Below are 19,631 nucleotides of genomic sequence, written 5' to 3'. Positions count from 1 at the left end.
CAAATGAGCAGAAATGAAAGAGCGCCATTTTTTCTATATATATTATCATTAATAGCATGTAACCCAACATTTTGTTTAGATCAAATAAATCTTTCTATTCTTCAGCTTTCTTAGTTCTTATACACTAGAAGCAGTTTTTAATCTATAGACTGTCAATGAATGACTGATAGTTAGATCAGTGCACTGAGTGAAACAAGATGATGCAAGGATTCTGATCAGTTGGAAATGAAACGTTTAAAATTGGTTTGACATCCAGTCCAAGGAGAGGATAAGATACTGTTAATGTTACTTTGATTATTCATGGTGTATTTTATGTATTAAGATCAAGGATGTGTAACTACGGAGTGAGAAACATAAAATGAAGTGTGTTATACATAGACAGACATGTAATGTTACTAAATGGTGTTAAGTGACTTGGTAGACATTTATAGCTAATATCCTAACAGCCTTTATCCTGTAGTACTTTTTTCCTATTACAAATGTTATATTGACTTTAAATTGAATAAAACATTTTATAAATTATTATTGCTGTTTGGAGTGATATTTGAGTATAGAATTAATAGCTGATTGTGTAAAAAAGGTAAATGTCCCTTGGTTATATTATAATAATATTCTATTTTTGTTAAATCTTTAGCTTGAGAGAAAATACGACTGTTCAAAATTTTGGGGTCAGTAAAATGTTTTTGAATAGATTCAAATACAGTCCAAATGTTTAATCCAATAAATAAAATACAGTAAATATATTGTTAAAAATAATCAAGGCATGTTTTTTTTATTTCACTTTATTGAATCAATCGTTGAGATACAAGCAATAAAAACATTCCAAAAAAGGTCTAACAAAAGGCAGCGTGGTTATATACAAAAGTGAAAGATTAAAATATATACAAGTCAATAACATGTACAGACACTCTTAATATCTCACTCTGAATTTCTTTATATGTCACTCTTAAGTTCACACCAAGAAAGAAAATTCTAACGATAACTTTAACTGTAACTATGTTGGCATACACACCAATGGACAATAAAAGCTCAAGTCATGTTGATTCTGATTGGCTGTCCAGCAGTAGTGTTTGTATCATTCATTAGAATGATTAATTAAAGTTTATAGTTACAGTTATCGCCCTCGGTGTGAACATGCCTTTATTCAAGTTGCATTTATACTACCACCAACCTAAAAAAAAACTATCCAGGAAATTATGTTACGGAAATTACAATATATACATCAAATACCTACACATAGTCTCCTCTCAATTGCCACATTTAATAATTCACATCTAAATGGCAGTGGAGGCTCAAATGGGAACAATGCAGGGCAGATAAAGTCCATCATTATATTTCAGGCATCTGAAATCCGAAGCAGAAGCTCACTTGAATTTGTCTAAATCATTTGTTCAGAGCTGACAGATCTTTCTGTGAGAAATGACAAGAACAGATCTGGGCCATCTCTTGGTTTATTTCATTACACATACCCAGTGACCAACTTACATCAAAGCCCAGGATCACTTATTTTCAGCACATCTTTTATCGCCTTGCTGTAACAAACATCATATACTTTTCTTCACCATAACACTGGGCTCTGAACTTTTAACATGCTGTCTTCTCATACTACTTCTTTCCAGCATCCATTAAGGTTAACAAGGCAAAAGCGACTTCCTTCGGCCCCAAAAACCCATCAGCCGGGGTCCTCCTCTCAGCTATTTAGATGCTAGGCTGCCAGGGGCCTCATATCTTCATCTCGCTCATCATCTTCAACAGTTCTTCACTCTCGTTTCTTTCCAAACACTGCGGACACGCTTCTGACTATACCCTTGATTCCAACCATTCCCTTTTTAAGTGCTTTGGACTCCTTGATGAGGTCCAGGATTTCGTGAAAAACCAGCAGTACACCGTGGTAAGTTTCAGCTGCCGAGATCTCAAAGAAACCGCAGTCTGCCGAGAGGGCGAACAGTCTGCCCTCCTCGCTCGACACGGCTCTCTGATGCAGCAGGTCTCGCTTGTTCCCCACGATAATGATTGGGGTAGATGCGGACAGCTTCCGAGTCCGGCGGATGAGCTGCACCTGTTGCCGGACCACCTCAAAGCTGGAGCGATCGCAGATGCTGTAGACCAGGATCACACCGTCTGCCCACTGCAGCTGCTTGTCACTGATGGATTCAGTTGTTTCACAGCTCTGGAGAATCAGAATTCATAGGGTCAAATCACATCAACTTCAACAATAAAGGATGATCTAAAAAACCTGAACAAATGCAATAAATGCTGTTGTTAATCTTTATTTCCAGCATAATTAAAAATGATAAAAAAATTATTGATGTCAACTTCACACCTACATAAAGTATAAAATTCAATATGATTATTATTGTCACTATATTTGACTAATTATTATGCTTTTCCTTCATTCTTTAATTCATAGGCACAATTTTATTAGTCAGTAAATCAAATTTAATGTATTTAAGCATATTTCCTCAGCCTAAAAAGTATGCTGGCTCATTAGAAATATTAATTTAGTCAGGTGTTTAAACTTTTCTTTGGTGCTGTAGGTAGAATTTCAGATTTTATACAGTTTTGTATTTTATTTATTTATTTATTTATTTATTGTATTTACCCTAACTCTATTTTAATATAATAAAGAGCCTACCAATCTAGGACCAAAAAAAGCTTAATAAATAAACTTATAAATAAACAATTAAAATTTTCAACAAAATATAAAATTGACACTCACAAACCATTTTTTTTAACTCCATGGTGAACATTCATGGTGAATACTTAGAAATGATATAGTATACTAATGTAAAATAGAAAAAAATAAATAAATAATATATATATATATATATATATATATTAACACAGATTTGTCCTAATAGCCTACGAGTAAAAATTAATTTGGACTAACTTTATTTTTTTTATCTAATCAGAATAAAACAAACTGACAAAATTTTTTGACCGACCAAGAATGAGTCAAGGAATTAAATATTATTATTAACAGAACCTATCAAATTAATTAACATAACACAATTTGACCTCTTTATGCATTCTAGTAATATTTCAAACAAAATACACGTCATACCTGTGGATACAGGGAGTCCCAAATATTTAAGGCTATCTCTCGCCCATCAGTCTTGTCAATATGACTGTATATTGATTCTGAAAGAGAGCATATCGAAATTAAAATGAACAACATAGTTTGTATGCTATTATGAATGGTATTATAGTGGGCTATATCTAATTTAACTTACCAATGTCCCCATATTCTCCGATGAACCTTTTGGTGAGAAATCGCACAGTGAGGGCTGCAAACCAAAAAATATAATACATTATTATTCGCAAGCTTAACAAAATAGACCATAGAATCATGACATAAATTTCTGCATTTAAAGTCAAGTTCAGTTTTGTGCTCACCTGACTTCCCAACATTTTCTGCTCCAAGCAGCAGAACATTGGCCTCTTTGTGTTGATTTCCATCCATCGTTTTGCTGCCCAACTGAAGATTTGGTTTGTCCAGAACAACCATTTCACCGAGTGAAGAACGTGAATGTCTTGAGTGTGGAGTGTAAGCTTCACAAGCTACTTCAACTATATATAAAAACAGTGGGTGGGGCTTATGGAAGCTGAGCCGACTTTAAACCAATCAGAGAACAGTGCGCCTGTTCGCGTTAGCAAACCGATAAAATCTAAAGTAGCCACGTGATCAGCCCAGTTAGACGTCCACAAGCTACATCAACAGCAAGGTTTTTTTTTTTCGTCTTTCCACCACAATCCACTCAAACCGCCCTAAAGCTAGCGCAAGAGATACAGCAATAAAAAAAGGTTTTAAAATATTTTATAACAAATAGTTGGGATACAACTACAATTTATGCCATAATTATATTCCAGAGACTGACTTTTATTTAAACCGACAGTTCAAAAGTAATATGAAGGTATAATTTTTGCGTTTTTATTTTTTGGTATATGGTGGACAAGTCTTTTTAACTGTGTTTATTCATTTATTTCCTATATATATATATATATATATATATATATATATATATATATATATATATATATATATATATATATATATATATATATATATAAATTTCCCAAACGATGTTATTTCACCAAGCCCCCGCTCTAGAATTTAAATCTTAAAATTCCACTTATTGTAATCTAAAGAAAGAATAAAATTAAAAACCATCAACCAATTTAATGCGATATTTCACATTAAACAAAGTTAAATATAGGGTTATTATGAGTTAGGTATAGGCCTATATATGTGTAAGACTGATGCAGTGATGATTGTTTTAATAAGCGCTAACGATAAGTCACATTGAAAACAGAGCAACGTCATGCAACCAAAGGACCCTCGCGCCCTCTGCTGGCATCACAGCTACATGACAACATTGATGCTAATAATTTGAGTCCCGTGGCAGATCAATGCATAAAGTGACAAGAGAAAGAAATGTGGCCTTGCATAAAAATAATCTGTTTAATACACATCTTACTTAAAGTTAAATCTAAATAAGAAAACTACAATAATAAACACAAAATTGGTTTGGTTCCCACTTCACAAGAGAATACAGAAGAATTTTCAAAAGTCATGACTAAGGCACTTTAATATTCAGCAGCTGTAGTGTTTTCACAGCCATCCTTTTCCTTCCCTTTATCAGTGCAGGATTTCTTTGCAGCTGTGCCACAGTTCGCCGTGAAAAACTCTCTCATGCGTTTCAAAGTGTTTCTGTGCTTCTCATGTTCAGTCTCTGTCTCTGGTGTTCTGCTTGGATCTTTGCTGCTTGAGTGATTTAGGAGAGAAGCATGAAGACTCTTCCCAAAAGATTCATTCAGCTGTTGCTGGAAAGATTGTTTAAGTTTGACAACCATGTTTTTCCTCTGTAGAAATAACAAAAAGAGCATGTTGTTATTGTATAACATTCAATGCGATGATAATTAGGTTTGAAGCTTAGCAGTGATCAGCTGAATGGCAGTGATTTACCTCAGAGTTCATCATCAAGATGTCAAAAAGAGTCCAAACATCTGACACCAGCTCAGCAACTGTCCGATAAGGCGGCTTCCGTTTCCCCTGGAGTCGGCCGAGTATTATATCAAATTCAGCTGTTTTTGAGCAATTCTTTTAAAACAAAGCACAGCTCATGAGGTCATTTTTAATCTGGATCTATTCATTTATTCAAAAACACGTTCAAATGTGAAGCAAACTACAAAACCTTGTGGTGTGACAGAGGCAGAAGCATTTAGGCAAATAAGGAAACGACTGAAGATTGTCATGACTATGTATCAAGTTCAAGAAGTCTATTAATATATCTAATAATTTGCCTATAAAATGGCAAAGTTAGTTCAGGTTGTAAAATGTCAGGTGGTACATTATAATTAAGAATAAATCATTGTATTATTATTACTCATTTCTTTACATCCATATATATTATTAAATAGCATAACATTTATAAAAAAATATATATAATTTGAACATTAAGATTTAAACTCTTGCAAGTATTCAAGGTGTAATGAAAATTTGTTTTTAATTGATATTTACACCACATGATTTTTAATTAAATTTAAACTTTTGTTAAAAATTTTAAAAAAAGTTATTTATTATTATTTTTTAAACAACACGAATAGAAAAAATATATTTCTAAAAACATAGCACAAGCTAAATCAACCATATCTTTACCTTACACATTCTTATTTGTCATAGACCATTCAATAAACTATCTGGAATAATAATATTATTGTAATATTGGAGGATCATCAGTATTTGTGACTGTTTCACATTTTACTGTTAAAAAAAGTCAATTGTGGACTAAAGAAGCTCAGGTTATGCTAAATACAAAATTTTTTGTGTATTTACCTTGGTGGCGCTGAAGAGCAGGCTCTTGTTCTCATCACACAGGAGACCAAAGAGAAGCTTCTCACACTTCTGAACAGAGTAGATGACATTGTATTGGTGTGATTTTTTATATCATTTTAGGACAAGAGATAAAATATGTCGCATGACTTTATACTAAACTACAATCCTCTCCTAAAATATCCTTTTAAAAAGTGTAGCTATGAATGCAGATTCTTTCAGGCCGGTGGTGTCTCACTCTTTGATCTTCCCGACTCAGACTAGGCGTCCTCATCTCCTCACTGCCATACACAATGGTTTCATTTACATCCTGACATAGCAAACACACCCAGTCCTTACTGCAAGAGAAAAGAAATACACCAAGATTCAAATAGTGGACAAAGAAAACAGTTATTGTTCTTAAACGCGCAAGCTTATCAAACTCCGAATTCTTATAAATCATAGATACTCTAAAATCAAGAATTGTACAGTGTGATAAAATGTACGTTTCCGACGGTCTCACCGAGGTTTTTTGAGAATTGGTGGAATGTGACAGTCATAGTGAAAAGCATAGCCACATTTTGCACACAGAAGTGGTGCTCCTGCAGACAGACACACGGCACAGAACTCTACATCAGATGCCGAGGAGCTGTCGCTGTCTTGGGATACAGAGCAAGAAGAGGATCTAGATGGTAATGGATCTTTATGCCATCTCCACACCTGGTAAACCTAGGGAAGAACAGGGCACAACTGATAATAGCTGTGGTGCTAACATGGCTTTATTCTAGCAAGAGTCATATGTTCTCAGGTCTTTCCAGCTCTAAGTGTCCAGTCCTTACCTGTCCACCCTGGGATTCCTGCACAAAGATGTGACCTGTGGAGGCGTCTGTAGTGAGGTGGAACTCTGGGAGTGGCTGTCCACTTGGAGGCAGAGAGATGGGCAGACACTCAAGAGAAACACGTAGAGACCTATTGGACAGAAAACAGAGGTCCCCGGTCAAACAAAGACTTTTATTCAGTGAGGACACATTTATTTGATCAAAAGTGACATATAATAAAGTTACTCAAATATTTATATTTCAAATAACTGTTGTACTTTTGAACTTTTTCTATTAATCAAGGGATCATTAAAGAATGCATCGCAGTATTCACAAAAACATTATGCAGCACAACCGTTTTCAACATTAATAAAAAATATGTTTCTTGAGCACCAAATCAGCTCAAAAAGATCAAGTGACACTGAAGACTGGAGTATTTGCTTCTGAATTACAGGAATAAATTTCATTTTAAAATACATTAAAATGGAATTTACAAAAGAAAATAATGGAGATTTTAAATTGTAATAATATAAATCACAGTGTTACACTTTATTTTTGATTAAATAAATACAGCCTTGGTGAGCAAAGATACTTCTTTCAAAAACTTTAGGACGGTAGTGTAAATAGTATTAACACTATTAATACTGTTAATAACATTATTAATTGTTATTACAAACATTATTTGTGACATAAATGAGGTTAATAATTAATGTGATGCAGGAAGGATGTAAATAAGCACTATAGATTACACTAAGAAGAAGGTCTTCAACCAATACTATACTATATACTATATACTGAGTCCACCTCTTGAGTTGTTTGATTTGTCTCCTGAAGTGTTCCAGCGTTACTAAAAGATAGAGAGGAAGAAATAAAAAGAAATGAGTGAGGAAAACAAACACTATACTTCTGACAACCCTTTTGAGAAAAAAATCACCTGAAGATTCATTGTCTTCTTTTTTCGCCTCCCTGTAGTCAAAAGCACTTCTGACAGTCTTGTCATGAGTTGTACTCTAGTAGGAAAAGAAAGCTTTTGAATGAAACACAGATCTCTGACATACAACTCTCCATACTTTTATCTGTAAGAATCAAACATCCACCAACCTCCCCGTCAAGGTCTTCTGATGTGCTACAAGGAGTTGAATCCGCTGGAGGTGTGGTGTTCACATTGTCTTTTGACGTGACAGGTATGCTTGTTGTCTCTACAAGCTGACGGAAAGTTGTCGGCATGCCAACGCTCCAGTGTTTTGGTCCAGAGTAATCCTTGGTCGATGACTGATTGTCTAGAGTTTGTCTTGAGCTTTTTTCTGTGATGGTGGAGAGAGAATCCCGGTGAATGTTGGATGGGCCAGAGGAGTGGGCAGGATCTGGTGAAGGTTCTTTTGGAGCGGTCTCTGACACAAGGGAGGTGTGCAAGTTGCTCTCCAGATGATCCGTATCAGTGAAATTCGTGCTGCTCACATCTGCATCCTGATCACAGGCAGAATCAGCCAAGGCCTTGACTGGGACGTTAATGCTATTGTAGGTGCTGCTCTTACTCTGGTGGGTGCCGTTGCCACTAATGGTAGCAGAAGTCATTGGGTTTACAGGAAGTAAAGAACCACTAGCTGTGCTTGGGATAGCATTAGAAATTGTACTGGAGGGATTTGGTGCACAAGGGTCCTGGGGAAAATGGTTCATCCTACCACTGGAGGCTTCAGTGGAGTGCACATTAGAGTCTGCAGAAGCGTCATTTAAAGAAAGTGTGTTTATGGTTGAAAGGACAGTTAAGGGAATATTGGGTTGCATAGAAAAAGAATGTTCAAGCCCCATGAAATTGGTTTGCATTGGATGGGTCAGTATGAGTGCTTGGTTGCAAATTGGTAAAGAATGGGTTAGTATGGTTGATTGGTTGTTGGCTGGCATTGGTTGAATTAATACAGGCATTTGGTTGTTGGGTGGTATTGGATGAGTTAGTATGGGTGTTTGGTTGTTGACTGAACTTGGTTGAATTAATACAGGCACTTGGTTGTTGGCTGATATTGGATGAGTTGTTACGGGTGTTTGGTTGTTGACTGAAATTGGTTGTTTTTGGTTGTTGACTGCTGTTTGATGAGTTTGTAGGGGTGTTTGGCTGTTGGCTAGCATTGGATGAGTTGGCATGAGTGTTTGGTTGTTGGCTGATGTTTGATGAGTTAGTATAGGTGTTTGGTTGTTGGATGGTATTGGGTGAATTGGTATGGGTGTTTGGTTGTTGATGGGTATTGTATGAGTTGGTACAGGTATTTGGTTGTTGGTTTGTATTGGATGAGTTTGTGTGAGTGTTTGGTTGTTGACTGGTATTGGATGAGTTGTTACAGGTGTTTGGTTGTTGACTGGTAATGGGCGGGTGAGTAAGTGTGTTTGAGAGACCTGCATGGTGGGGCAATCGGCCTTCCTGTGTTTGGCTGACTCAGAGTTATTGTTTATTTGAGATGCTGTGCAGCTCATGAGTGGAAGAAGAGGCTGAGAATAAACAGACGGAGAATAATGAATGTGAGCTTTAGGAGCAGACTGAGGAAAATATGGGTTCAGTGAGGAACTGTAAGCACGCTTGGATTGCTGGGGCATGACTTCATGAGACTGGACTTGGACAGATGGTGAGGAAGATGAACTATGATGGTCTGAAGAGGAACGTTTAGATTGATTCGGTTGGGATGAGGCAACACTGTTACATGCAGAGTGGGCCTGGTTAGAATGAGATGGCTGGCTGGGTTGAGATGGATCAAGCACTCTATGAAGTGACTGGTTCATTTGCTCAGTCCTAGAGGAGGCATATGGACGCAGTTTAGAGCTGTTGAAAATCCATTCACCAGGAACCTGTGCATTAACACGTGAGGAGCTGGGTGCAGGATGAAAATCAGTAGCAGTTATAGGAGAATTAGGATTTGAGCTTTTCACAGACACAGACTCTAACTGAGTGGAATCAGTTCTCCGAGTGGTAAATGGGACAAGAACCTTTTTAATCCTCAAAAATCCTGGGCAAAAAAGATAATTAAGAAAGAAAAAGATTAAATTCATAGATTTTTATAAAACTTAGATGCATTTTTCTAATAAAAAAGTGGAAAGTTTTATTTTACCAAATTTCATGATGTGCTGACAGAGTTCATTCTGAATCTGAAGGTGCAGTTCAATCATGGTCTCAGGGGTGTATGCCTTCTGGGACAGAAGCTTTTTCCCCTGGGTCTCAATCTGAGTTAGAAACACAAAACATATGGCAGGGGGCTAAACAAACATTTAGGATCTGAATGAATTCAAGTTTTAGTCACAAATATGGTAATAGAGTAACGACACGCAGAAAACAGAACAGCTTACCCTTTTTGCGTGGACCAGGAGGCAGTGGCCCTCTGTGCATAGGATCTTGTCAATAAAAGCTGCTATATACTCCTGACAGCCTTCCAACCTGTTCAGAGATGTCTTCTTCTCCAACAAACACCCCACCTCCTCCGCAAATACAGCCTTAATATCAAACATTTAAAAATTAATCAACAGTTACAGGCTTGAGGTTCCTGAACAGAACTGGAGATAAATGACAAGGAAGTCATACAAAGGAAAGGCTGAGCACTTTCAGGTAATGCTAAAGTATATGGGTGTTTCTCAGGGAGAGTTAGTACTTTTCTTGTCTTTCTCATAAGAGTTTGAACTTTGATACCAAACCTCAGCCTTTATTATAGCTCAGAATCTTTTGCACAGAAAGAGTATAAGATCGTTTTTATGATGTGATGGAAATTCTTTGATGGAGAGTTTAGAGAATGTGCTCCAATACAAACCTTTTAATTTGAATGCTGCTTTTATTTGTTTTGCTTAATTACTGTTTCATATTCTTAACAGTGATATGCTTATACTGAAATCCAAAAAGTTTAAATGTATTTGGCTCTAAGCTAGGAAGGTCAAAAGTAGATCTAACAACATTCATAAAAGGATTTGGTACAAATGTATACTATAACTAAATCTGTCTTATGAAGCAGTCTAGGGAAATTATTTGCCTAGATGAGTGTAACCAATCAAAACTATAAATATAAAAATCATGTACTGCATGCTTCAGTAAATGAGGATTATTGAGTTCTAAATGCTTACCTCTATCAGCTTCAACATCTGTGTCGCTTTCAGAACCAGAGTCTGATAAATGGAGTGGACTACCTGTGTCAACATCTTCTTTGCTGCTACTTTAATTTGTTTAATTTCCTGCAATCTAACAAAGACAAAAATATTCTCAACACAATAACTACACACAAGAGGAAGATGTGTGTAATTATTGTGTTTTTGAGGAAAATCAAATGTCTGCAAAGCAAAACCATTATAATGCAACTTTGGTTGCAAGCACATCTGTTAGAAACTGCTACTGTCCTGCGATATTTAGTGAGCTATGACAGTCTGAAAAGAATATTGTGACCACATTACAGTTCCATATCACTTCGCATAGTTAACAGTCATAACGGTCACGCAGTTTGCACAAAAAGGTGCCCTGGCGATTTTATCAGTTAGCCTAAATAGTGTAGCAACTTAAAGGCCAATCTCTTTCTTTCTAATAACTTCATTAATAACTGCATTAGAATTAAATCAACGGCTCAAGCCTCCATTACCAGCTTTAAAATGATGTTTTGGAACTAGCAAGAGAGGCACTGGATGAGATGCTGAAGAAATAATCCTACTCACAATAGCGATTTAAGAACAAAAACCAGACGGATCCCTTTAAATATATCATCTGATCGATGTCTTGAGGTGTGGTAACCGTAGTATAAGTGGAATAATTACGTAAACTCTTAGTTTTAAATTCTTTAAATATTTTATTCGTCCTATTAAATTATATACTTTAGAACATTTGAAATTTGATTTTAAACAACATTTGTCTTCTTTTTTTTTTCCTTATTATTAGAAACTTATTATTTGTAGATCATTTCCTATATGATGCATATTTTAGTTTTGTTTTCAAAAGTCTTCATCTCATTATCACCACACATTTGATAAAATCTTACGTCCTTTGCCAACCCAAGCCTCAAATACACCATCTAAAGCCGAAAAAGCTGTAAAAAGATCTGTCTTCATGTCCATTGTTAATATTGCAATGTGAAATGAAAAAATCAAATTTTGGCTCTTTGACTGGATTTGTTTTTTTTTCTCTTTGTTTTCAAGCCAAAATGTCGATAATACATTAATTTACTGATCTTATTAACATTAAGTTACTTGATTACTAATTGTTTTAACACATAGGTGCATCTCAATAAATTAGAATGTGGTGGAAAAGTTCATTTATTTCAGTAATTCAACTCAAATTGTGAAACACGTGTATTAAATAAAATCCCTTTAAGAACTATGAGTGAAACAAGGATGTGACCTTTGAGAAAGACTTTTAACAGTATGTCCAGTTTGTTATTGACAGACTGTTCATTTATCTCAGTGGTTCTCAATTCCAGCTTTGGGGACCCACTGTTCTGCACATTTTCTGTCTTATCTGACACACTTAGCTCAGTCCATGGATCTCTCTCCAAACTGATGATCTGAATCAAGAGTGTTAAATAAGTGAGACATGCAAAATGTGCAGAGCAGGGGGTCCCCAGGACTGGAATTGAGAACCAGTGATTTAAATGGTGTAGTGTAGATTTTACCAAGATAAGATGCAAGTCTACATGGCTCCATTCAGTTACCTTGCCTCTAGGAGCAGCAGGCTGCTGATGACTGTATCTTTCTGATGTCTGATGGAGTCCAACAAACTCTGCAGCTGCTGTCTCTGAGATCCCACAGCTTCCTCCTGCTGCACAAAACTGACACATAGATGGACATGTAAAAACACGGGCAAGGCTAAGTATAAATTTAGCACAGATATATTTTCACTCGCCGAACACTCTCTGATTAAGCGTTATAGAGTTTCACTCTCCTTCAGCTGATCTGTGATATTTTTCAGTTCATCTGAATGGAAGCAGAAACACACCTATTTGACTTAACAAACTCTAAGTTAGTGTGAAGGCACGAACCCTGCCGTCACTTTCTCTCACACACACGCAGAGAGAGAGAGAATTGACGCTCTACATGTAAACGATATTCTTTGTTGTATTTTCTTGTCAAAATAACAGCGTTCCTTTGGAATTCCTCAGTTTAAGAAGTGCCGGGTTGTCCCGGAGCTAATGTGCAAACGTCAATCTCATTGGCTGGCGCTCACCTATTGTCGTCCCTGTTTTGATTTCAGCAAATCAGTTCGAGTGAACGCACAAAACCTAATTAATATTCATGAACCCAGCATCTCATTCATCCTTAGTTATTATTATAGTGTTCTTATTAGTATAATTCATATCATTATTATCTTAACAGTATTTTTGTTAGTTTTTTCCCAATTGTTTTACAGAAACACTGAATGACCAAAAAGCACCGCCACCAGTCAGTTCAGTTAAAATGACTAATATGCATTAATACATTGTTATAAAGTTTTAATTCGAATTACTGAAGTTCTATCATTAAATAATACCTGATCATCATATAATAAGGTTGTTAAGATTGTACTTTCAGATATTTAAAAACAGTTTTAATGTTTGTAAAAAAGGCACAGTTTTTAAATATCTGAAAGTACACTCTTAACATCAGTCAGTCAAGCATTATAATACATATACATATATTTATATATATATATATATAGTCTGGTGAGTAAACTAAACAATTTACTGGCCAATGTCGAATCAGTTGCAAAGGTGTCCATAGAGGGTTGTACAGCGAAGCAAATAGTGAAACAATAATCCAAAACACAAAAAAATTCACCTTTAGTTTCACATGCACTGCTCTGAGTGGGTCAATATGGACTATACCTGTGGCCCCTATGACTGATCAGCTGACAGTCCTTACAGGTGAGCTCTTCACAAACAAGACAGAAGAACCTCAAGCTCTCCTGAGTGTGTGAGGGACAGGGTCTTCTCTGTATCCAACCTAAACCAAACAAACAACAGAACAGAACAGATCTAAGGCACAGAAGCACAGTTTATAGTGTAACAGAAAATATTATTTTCTCTATGTATATCAATGTCACTGCCTTTGTTCAATGCTAAATGAATTTGCATGATTATATTGAATAACTTCTCTGTTTTGCTTAGAGCTTATCTTGTAGCTCTCTGAGGTATGTTTTGGTTGTAACTACCCTGGATCACGATTACAGGCAAATAAATTTGATTTGATAATTTAAACCATTGAGTGGTCTGAGTTTAATTTTACAGGTGAATTTCCACCACAATAGCAGTGTTAGTCTGAAATGTGCAGGGACTTTAAGTCTTACCTGTGGGTGGTTTTTTGGGTGTGACTTCATGGTCACGGGTCACTTTTACCCTACGATGAGCAGAAGTACAGTCCAAACACAGCGCCTCCTCACACTGGACACACCATCCACTAATCTCACTCTCTTCACACCCGGCACACTGAAAAGATGAAATTAACATTTTGCATTAAGATTAACAATGGAAGACAAAGAGGAAATGCCTCTTTTATGTAAGTGCTGGAATTCTTTGGACAAGTTTAAAGTGTATATTGCAGGTTAGAGGCCGAGTGAGTCAACGTATAGAAAAATGATGTAGGAATTCTCTCTCGATATCTCAATTCTCTCTCTTTGCATGGACAGAAAGACCTCTTAGCAATATTATTCGTAGTTGAGTTCTTGGTCACCAGGATCAATGGCATGGATAAACTTGAATTATTATTAAAATAATCCTGGCCTGTCCCTGCTCTTTTGGCCGGACAGCAGGCTCATAATTGTATGGCTGTGGTCTGTTATAAGAGTATGAATAAACATTTACAATTTCCTCAGCATCCGAACTGTCATTGGGAGCCATTTTTCTTCTCTTATTTAAACTGACAGCACTCCCTCCTGTCACGCCACTTCTATTTTAGCCGTTTTAAGATGCAGAAGTAAAAAATTGTTTCACAAAAGAACTTCAGAAGCATCAAGTAGCAAATTTATAAGTGTATTTTAAACTAAATCTAGGTATCTAGTTCTACATAATTTTTCTATACATTGGCTCAGTGGGTCTCTAACCTGCAATATGCACTTTAAGGGCCTTTATCGTTCTTTGTGTGAATGACCCTTTATATGACTTGGCAAAATCTTCTGCAGAATGAGTAGGGAGTGAACTGAATGTACCATTTTATTCAAAACTTTCTCCATAATCTGTGCACTCTTACCTTGGGAATCTTGTTATTGTTGGATGTGTCTTCAAAAATGGCACATTCTGTGACCTCAGACAAGCAAAAGGACTGTGCACATAATGGACAATCTAGATGAAGAAAGAAACAAAAGCCTCAGACACACGGTAACACTTCATAATAACTTTCATTTATAAATCATTAACAAAAATTATATAATGCTTAACAGATCATAAGTTAATATATTCACACAGCTAGAAATATGAGATAATGTTCTTGTCAATGTTTAATAATGAACTTACTAATCATTACCTAATGACAGATAACATATGATTTTTTTAATGCAAATTGGAATACAAAATGTTTTTAAACTTTCAGTTCATATGATCTGCAACTGCGTTTGTCTTCGTTTGTTTTGTAGAGTAGACCTCTATTTACACATAATCTATTAATTATTTGTTCATATTTTTGCACTACCCAATTTAAAATGGAAATGGTTCATCTTTTGCAAATGTTTATTAATGTCTACTAATCATCAATACCTTTATGAACGTCCTCTCGATGACAAAAAGTGTCCAGAAAGACCCGTACAGAAAGATTTGTTTGAACATCATCTAATGTTTAGTAAGTTTATTAACAAACATTAACAAGCATGTTATCTCACGTTTCTAACTCTTTGAATATTTATTAACTAATGATCCATTAAGAGTTATATATTGTTTGTTAATGATTTATTAAAGTTATTATTAGAGCTGAAACAACGAATCGATTTAATCGATTAAAATCGATTATTAAAATAGTTGTCAACTAATTTAGTCATCGATTCGTTGCTAAATAACTTTTATTTGCCGTAAGCGGCTCATTTCGTGCATATTTCAAATCTGCGGTGACCAAAGTGTGGCAGTAATGAGCCACCGGAGGTTTTACTCAGCCAGTACAACAGGAGAAGTAGCGAATAGCCAATAGCTGGCCTTGTTTTGTCACGTGCTTCCCGAGCAGCGTCTCTGCAGCCATAGACATCATATGATGTCTATGTCTGCAGCATTCAGCGTGATGTGGGAGTACTTTACATTGAGCCTTTAAAAAAGAAGAGTAACCTGTAAACTCTGCACTACTGCACTGTTTAAGGGGACGTTCACATATCGCGTCTTTTGCGCGCTCAAGTTCGTTATTTCCAACACCGCATCGAGTTAAAAACATTTAAACTTTTCAGAATGCCGCAACCGCACCGCGGGTCATGTGACAAGAACTAACCAATCAGCTTCATCCTTTCCCGTAACAACGTTAAAAGCTCAGTCAAGATGAAAGGAACAGCTGATCATAGTTGTATATGGATTTCCATTTTGAAATAAATTTAGTAGCAGAGCTACTGCAAGCGATTTATTTGAGCTGCAAATCCATTTATCCTTTGCTGAAATTTCCGCGTCTTCAAGGAGAGAGCACGTCATGGTTGCTTAGCCAAGGCAGACGCCTCAGGGGCGCTTCTGCGCGAGCGCTTTGGAAAGGAGGAGAAAGCGGTGCGCCTAGCTTTTTCCACGCGTTTTTAGGCGCGATTTGTGAACGGCCCCTAAGACTTTCATTTGTGCAGATTCTCCAGTACAATGTTGTTTGCAAATGTTTAGTCGTAAAAGCTGATAACATTGCTTTTTAACAGTTAACATTTAAAGCTTTACAAACATGTTCTGTGATCAGTTTGTCGTTTACCAGTTCAAAAATCAGTCGTGCAGCCTAATTATGACTGAATGAGAGAGGTAAATGTAGATATTTGAAATGCACTTATTTTCTAAGTATTCACTGCTCTTTTTCACACAGCAGGTTTTTTGTGTGTGTCCTGTTTTTTTCTGGACAACCTTCTGATGGATTTTACTTTAAATTGTGAGTTCCATTCAGGTTTCATGCCATTGACACTTTTTTTGAAGGATTGTTTACAATTTCACAGCAAAAGCTATAAAGCTGTTTCCCAGTAAATAATAAAATACAATGCACTGCAATTTTATTCTGTTTTATCCTTATTCTTCGTGAAAATATGTTCTGAAAGATTCCTTAATAAGCTTTGTTCAGGATGTTAAACTACTTTAGGAGCTCTAAGGACTGCCATGGTGAAAACATTATTTGAAATCTCCTTGTGAAATTTGCTAGAGTATGGGTCAGGGTTCTGATTGCAGAAGAGTTCGACAAAGGATTACTAACACAATAAAACTCCAGGTATATTTTTGATGAGGATATGACAATGCAAAATGGTTACAATCTCTTAAATCTATGCTGAATGATAAAGACCATTTATTAATAATTTACTTGGGGAAAAAATGGGAAAAACTAAAATATAAGTACATAAACCGATTAATCGATTAATCGTAAAAATAATCGACAGATTAATCGATTATCAAAATAATCGTTAGTTGCAGCCCTAGTTATTATAAATTGTTACCAGGCATGGTAAATATTTTTACACTACACCTTGTTTGCTTGACAGTTTTATCAACCAAATTGAACTGATTTTAACGAATCACAGTTCTTTCAGCAAAAGGATGAACTGTGGTATCTTTAATGTTAATGCAAATTATATGCAACATGTAAATGACAAAAAAAACTTGTTAATAAAATATAATCAAAATTACATGTGCTTGCATTTCTTTTTATTGAAACCAATATATATTAGGAATTATAGTAGCAATTATATATTCCCTATGTAAACATGACATCAAAGAAACGTCAAAGAAACGTAGCGTTTCTATTTTTCAGGCATTGTAAAGTGGCGACTTAAAAAGAAAAAAAGAAATTTATCGTCGAAACTTCCTGTATCGATAGGAAATACATCAGTAATCTGCGGTTTTTTTTTTTTTTTTGTTAGATCATTACTGTGCATTCATAAAAAGTAATTAAACGTTACAAATTTCACTGAAATATTGTTATTTAAAAACAGTGCATACAATTTTTGTCTACTATGTAGATAATATGTTTTTTATATATATAAGGGCTAACGTTAGTTGTAACTGTTCATCTGGCCCCCAATGGAAAACACAACCTGACCCCGGACAATAACTTCAAGACCCATTATGTAAATAACCGTCGGGGCTAACGTTACAGAGTCATTTAAACCCGTGAGAGCCTATTTCGACGTTTTAAATAACGTCACGTAACGTTAACGTTACAGAGTTGGACTTTAGCGAGCGGCCCATTGAAACCAGTCAAACTGTGAACAGTAAAAGCGAGTTCTCACCTCGTGTGGCTCCATCTGTGCAGATCTTCGTAAGGCACGAATTGCAAACTATATGCAGGCAAGGCAGAAGTCTGGGGTCTGCAGAAGAGTTTAGGTGTACTTTGCAAACAGCGCAGCGTCCGTAAACACTTTGTAAAACCGGGTGAGGCGACGCTGCACGCCCCGTTTGGTGAGGGGTAAACATCTGTTTCTTGAGAAAAAATTTATGTAATCAGAGGTGTAACCGCAGATGAAAGGTATCTTGATATGCCACACAGGGAAATCGACGCGTTACGGTTATTATTTTATGAAGCATTAGTGGAGCTAACGGTTAGCCGATGATTGTGTCGTTCCTAACAGTGATGTTCGGTTCTTCAACGAATCGTTCAATTGAACCGATTCACAAATCGAACTTTAGTTCCGGGTTGATGACGCAGTACGCACAGCCGAAGTAGCAAATCCGACACGAAAATAACCGAATGAGAATTGGCTCTGGGTTTAACCAACTGTCGAAGTTTGCCGAGGATTCTGACGAGTGAGTTGCACTGCGTGTGTATCACCGAAACCTGAACGAGCCTGATACGAAAAGTTTCTTAAAACAAACAAAAGAAACATAGGCTACTGGAGATACTGGAGAAGGTTACTGGAGAAACCTTAACACGGTTTATTCTGCATGCAGATCATATTTTAAGTTGTTTAAGCGAAATCAAGGCGTTTATAAGACAGGTTTATTTTTTTTATACTTTAGACATCTAGAACATATACGTGATTGTTCATCAGTGTCTGTAATGTGTGCTTTAGGTGCGAAACTTTTAGGAAACTTAAGTTAGGTTAGTCAATACTGGTCAGTCGTATCCGCAAAAGAAACTGACCACTGACATCATTAACTTGAGTGAATGAAAGGCAATATTCAGCTATGTGCATTCACACAAATAACTTTTTATTAGAATTTTTGGGGTAACTAATACATTTTTGAGTATATTTAAAGATGGGTACTTTTACTTGAGTAAATTTTTTGGAAAAACATATGTACTTTTACTCCGTTACTGTGGGCGACGCTCCTCTCGTTACTTTATCTTAATGCAATAAATGTTATAAATGCTTCAGTTAATTCCAAACGCGCCGTCTACTTCTCTGGGCAATGAGCGATGCTCATTCGCGAATGATTCATTCTTTTGAGTCAATTCTGTTCAAAGGCTTGATCAAACCAGTTGGCAAACGAATGAATTGGTTCATGAGTCAGTTTGAATGATTCGTTCAGTTCCCTGCCGCGTGCGCTGAGAGTCTGAAGTGGTTCACTCAGAGTTGTAACGTTTAACTTTAGCAGCGTTGATAACGTGGCTATAGAACTGCACTGAATTAAAGCAAATCTGCAAAGGCTATTTGCTAGCGATGAAGATCTTTATTAGATGAACACCGCGTGTGCTGTCTACTGTTCAACAGATAATAACTTGGGCTACATTCGATAACAGTACACGATACCTGTGACATTAGTTTGTTGTACGCATGGCACTGAGTTGTTTTAGAGAAGAAATGTGTATAGCGATATCATTGCTTGATGACGCTAGGAACCGATGAATCGGCTATCTGAACTGGTTCAATGAGCCGAACTGTTCGAAAAGAACCGGTTCGCGGAAAAGAATCGGACTTCACATCACTAGTTTCTAAAACT

At 36.2% G+C, this 19,631-nt stretch overlaps 2 protein-coding genes across 2 annotated transcripts; both read right to left on the bottom strand.

Moving 5' to 3' along the window:
• Positions 1 to 927: 927 nt before the first annotated feature.
• On the bottom strand, positions 928 to 3,729 carry LOC132103656 (ras-related and estrogen-regulated growth inhibitor-like protein). Its single transcript, XM_059508747.1, has 4 exons — positions 3,397 to 3,729; positions 3,234 to 3,287; positions 3,065 to 3,141; positions 928 to 2,170 (listed from the first exon to the last, which is right to left on the bottom strand). The coding sequence occupies exons 1-4, from the start codon at positions 3,506 to 3,508 to the stop codon at positions 1,760 to 1,762; spliced, it is 654 nt and encodes a 217-aa protein (XP_059364730.1). The 5' UTR covers positions 3,509 to 3,729; the 3' UTR covers positions 928 to 1,759.
• A 709-nt stretch (positions 3,730 to 4,438) lies between these two features.
• On the bottom strand, positions 4,439 to 18,348 carry LOC132103109 (E3 ubiquitin-protein ligase TRIM33-like). The gene is made up of 17 exons (XM_059507947.1): positions 17,981 to 18,348; positions 14,800 to 14,891; positions 13,901 to 14,039; positions 13,440 to 13,557; positions 12,291 to 12,407; positions 10,723 to 10,837; positions 9,961 to 10,104; positions 9,726 to 9,837; positions 7,732 to 9,623; positions 7,565 to 7,640; positions 7,435 to 7,477; positions 6,652 to 6,781; positions 6,336 to 6,541; positions 6,072 to 6,171; positions 5,837 to 5,905; positions 4,967 to 5,101; positions 4,439 to 4,863 (listed from the first exon to the last, which is right to left on the bottom strand). Exons 1-17 carry the CDS (start codon positions 18,162 to 18,164, stop codon positions 4,588 to 4,590), a joined length of 3,948 nt encoding a protein of 1,315 aa, XP_059363930.1. The 5' UTR covers positions 18,165 to 18,348; the 3' UTR covers positions 4,439 to 4,587.
• Between the last annotated feature and the right edge of the window lie 1,283 nt (positions 18,349 to 19,631).

This window comes from Carassius carassius, chromosome 24 (genome assembly GCF_963082965.1).
Source record: "Carassius carassius chromosome 24, fCarCar2.1, whole genome shotgun sequence".
Lineage (NCBI taxonomy): Eukaryota > Metazoa > Chordata > Actinopteri > Cypriniformes > Cyprinidae > Carassius > Carassius carassius.
This window is presented reverse-complemented; position numbering and strand designations above follow the sequence as displayed.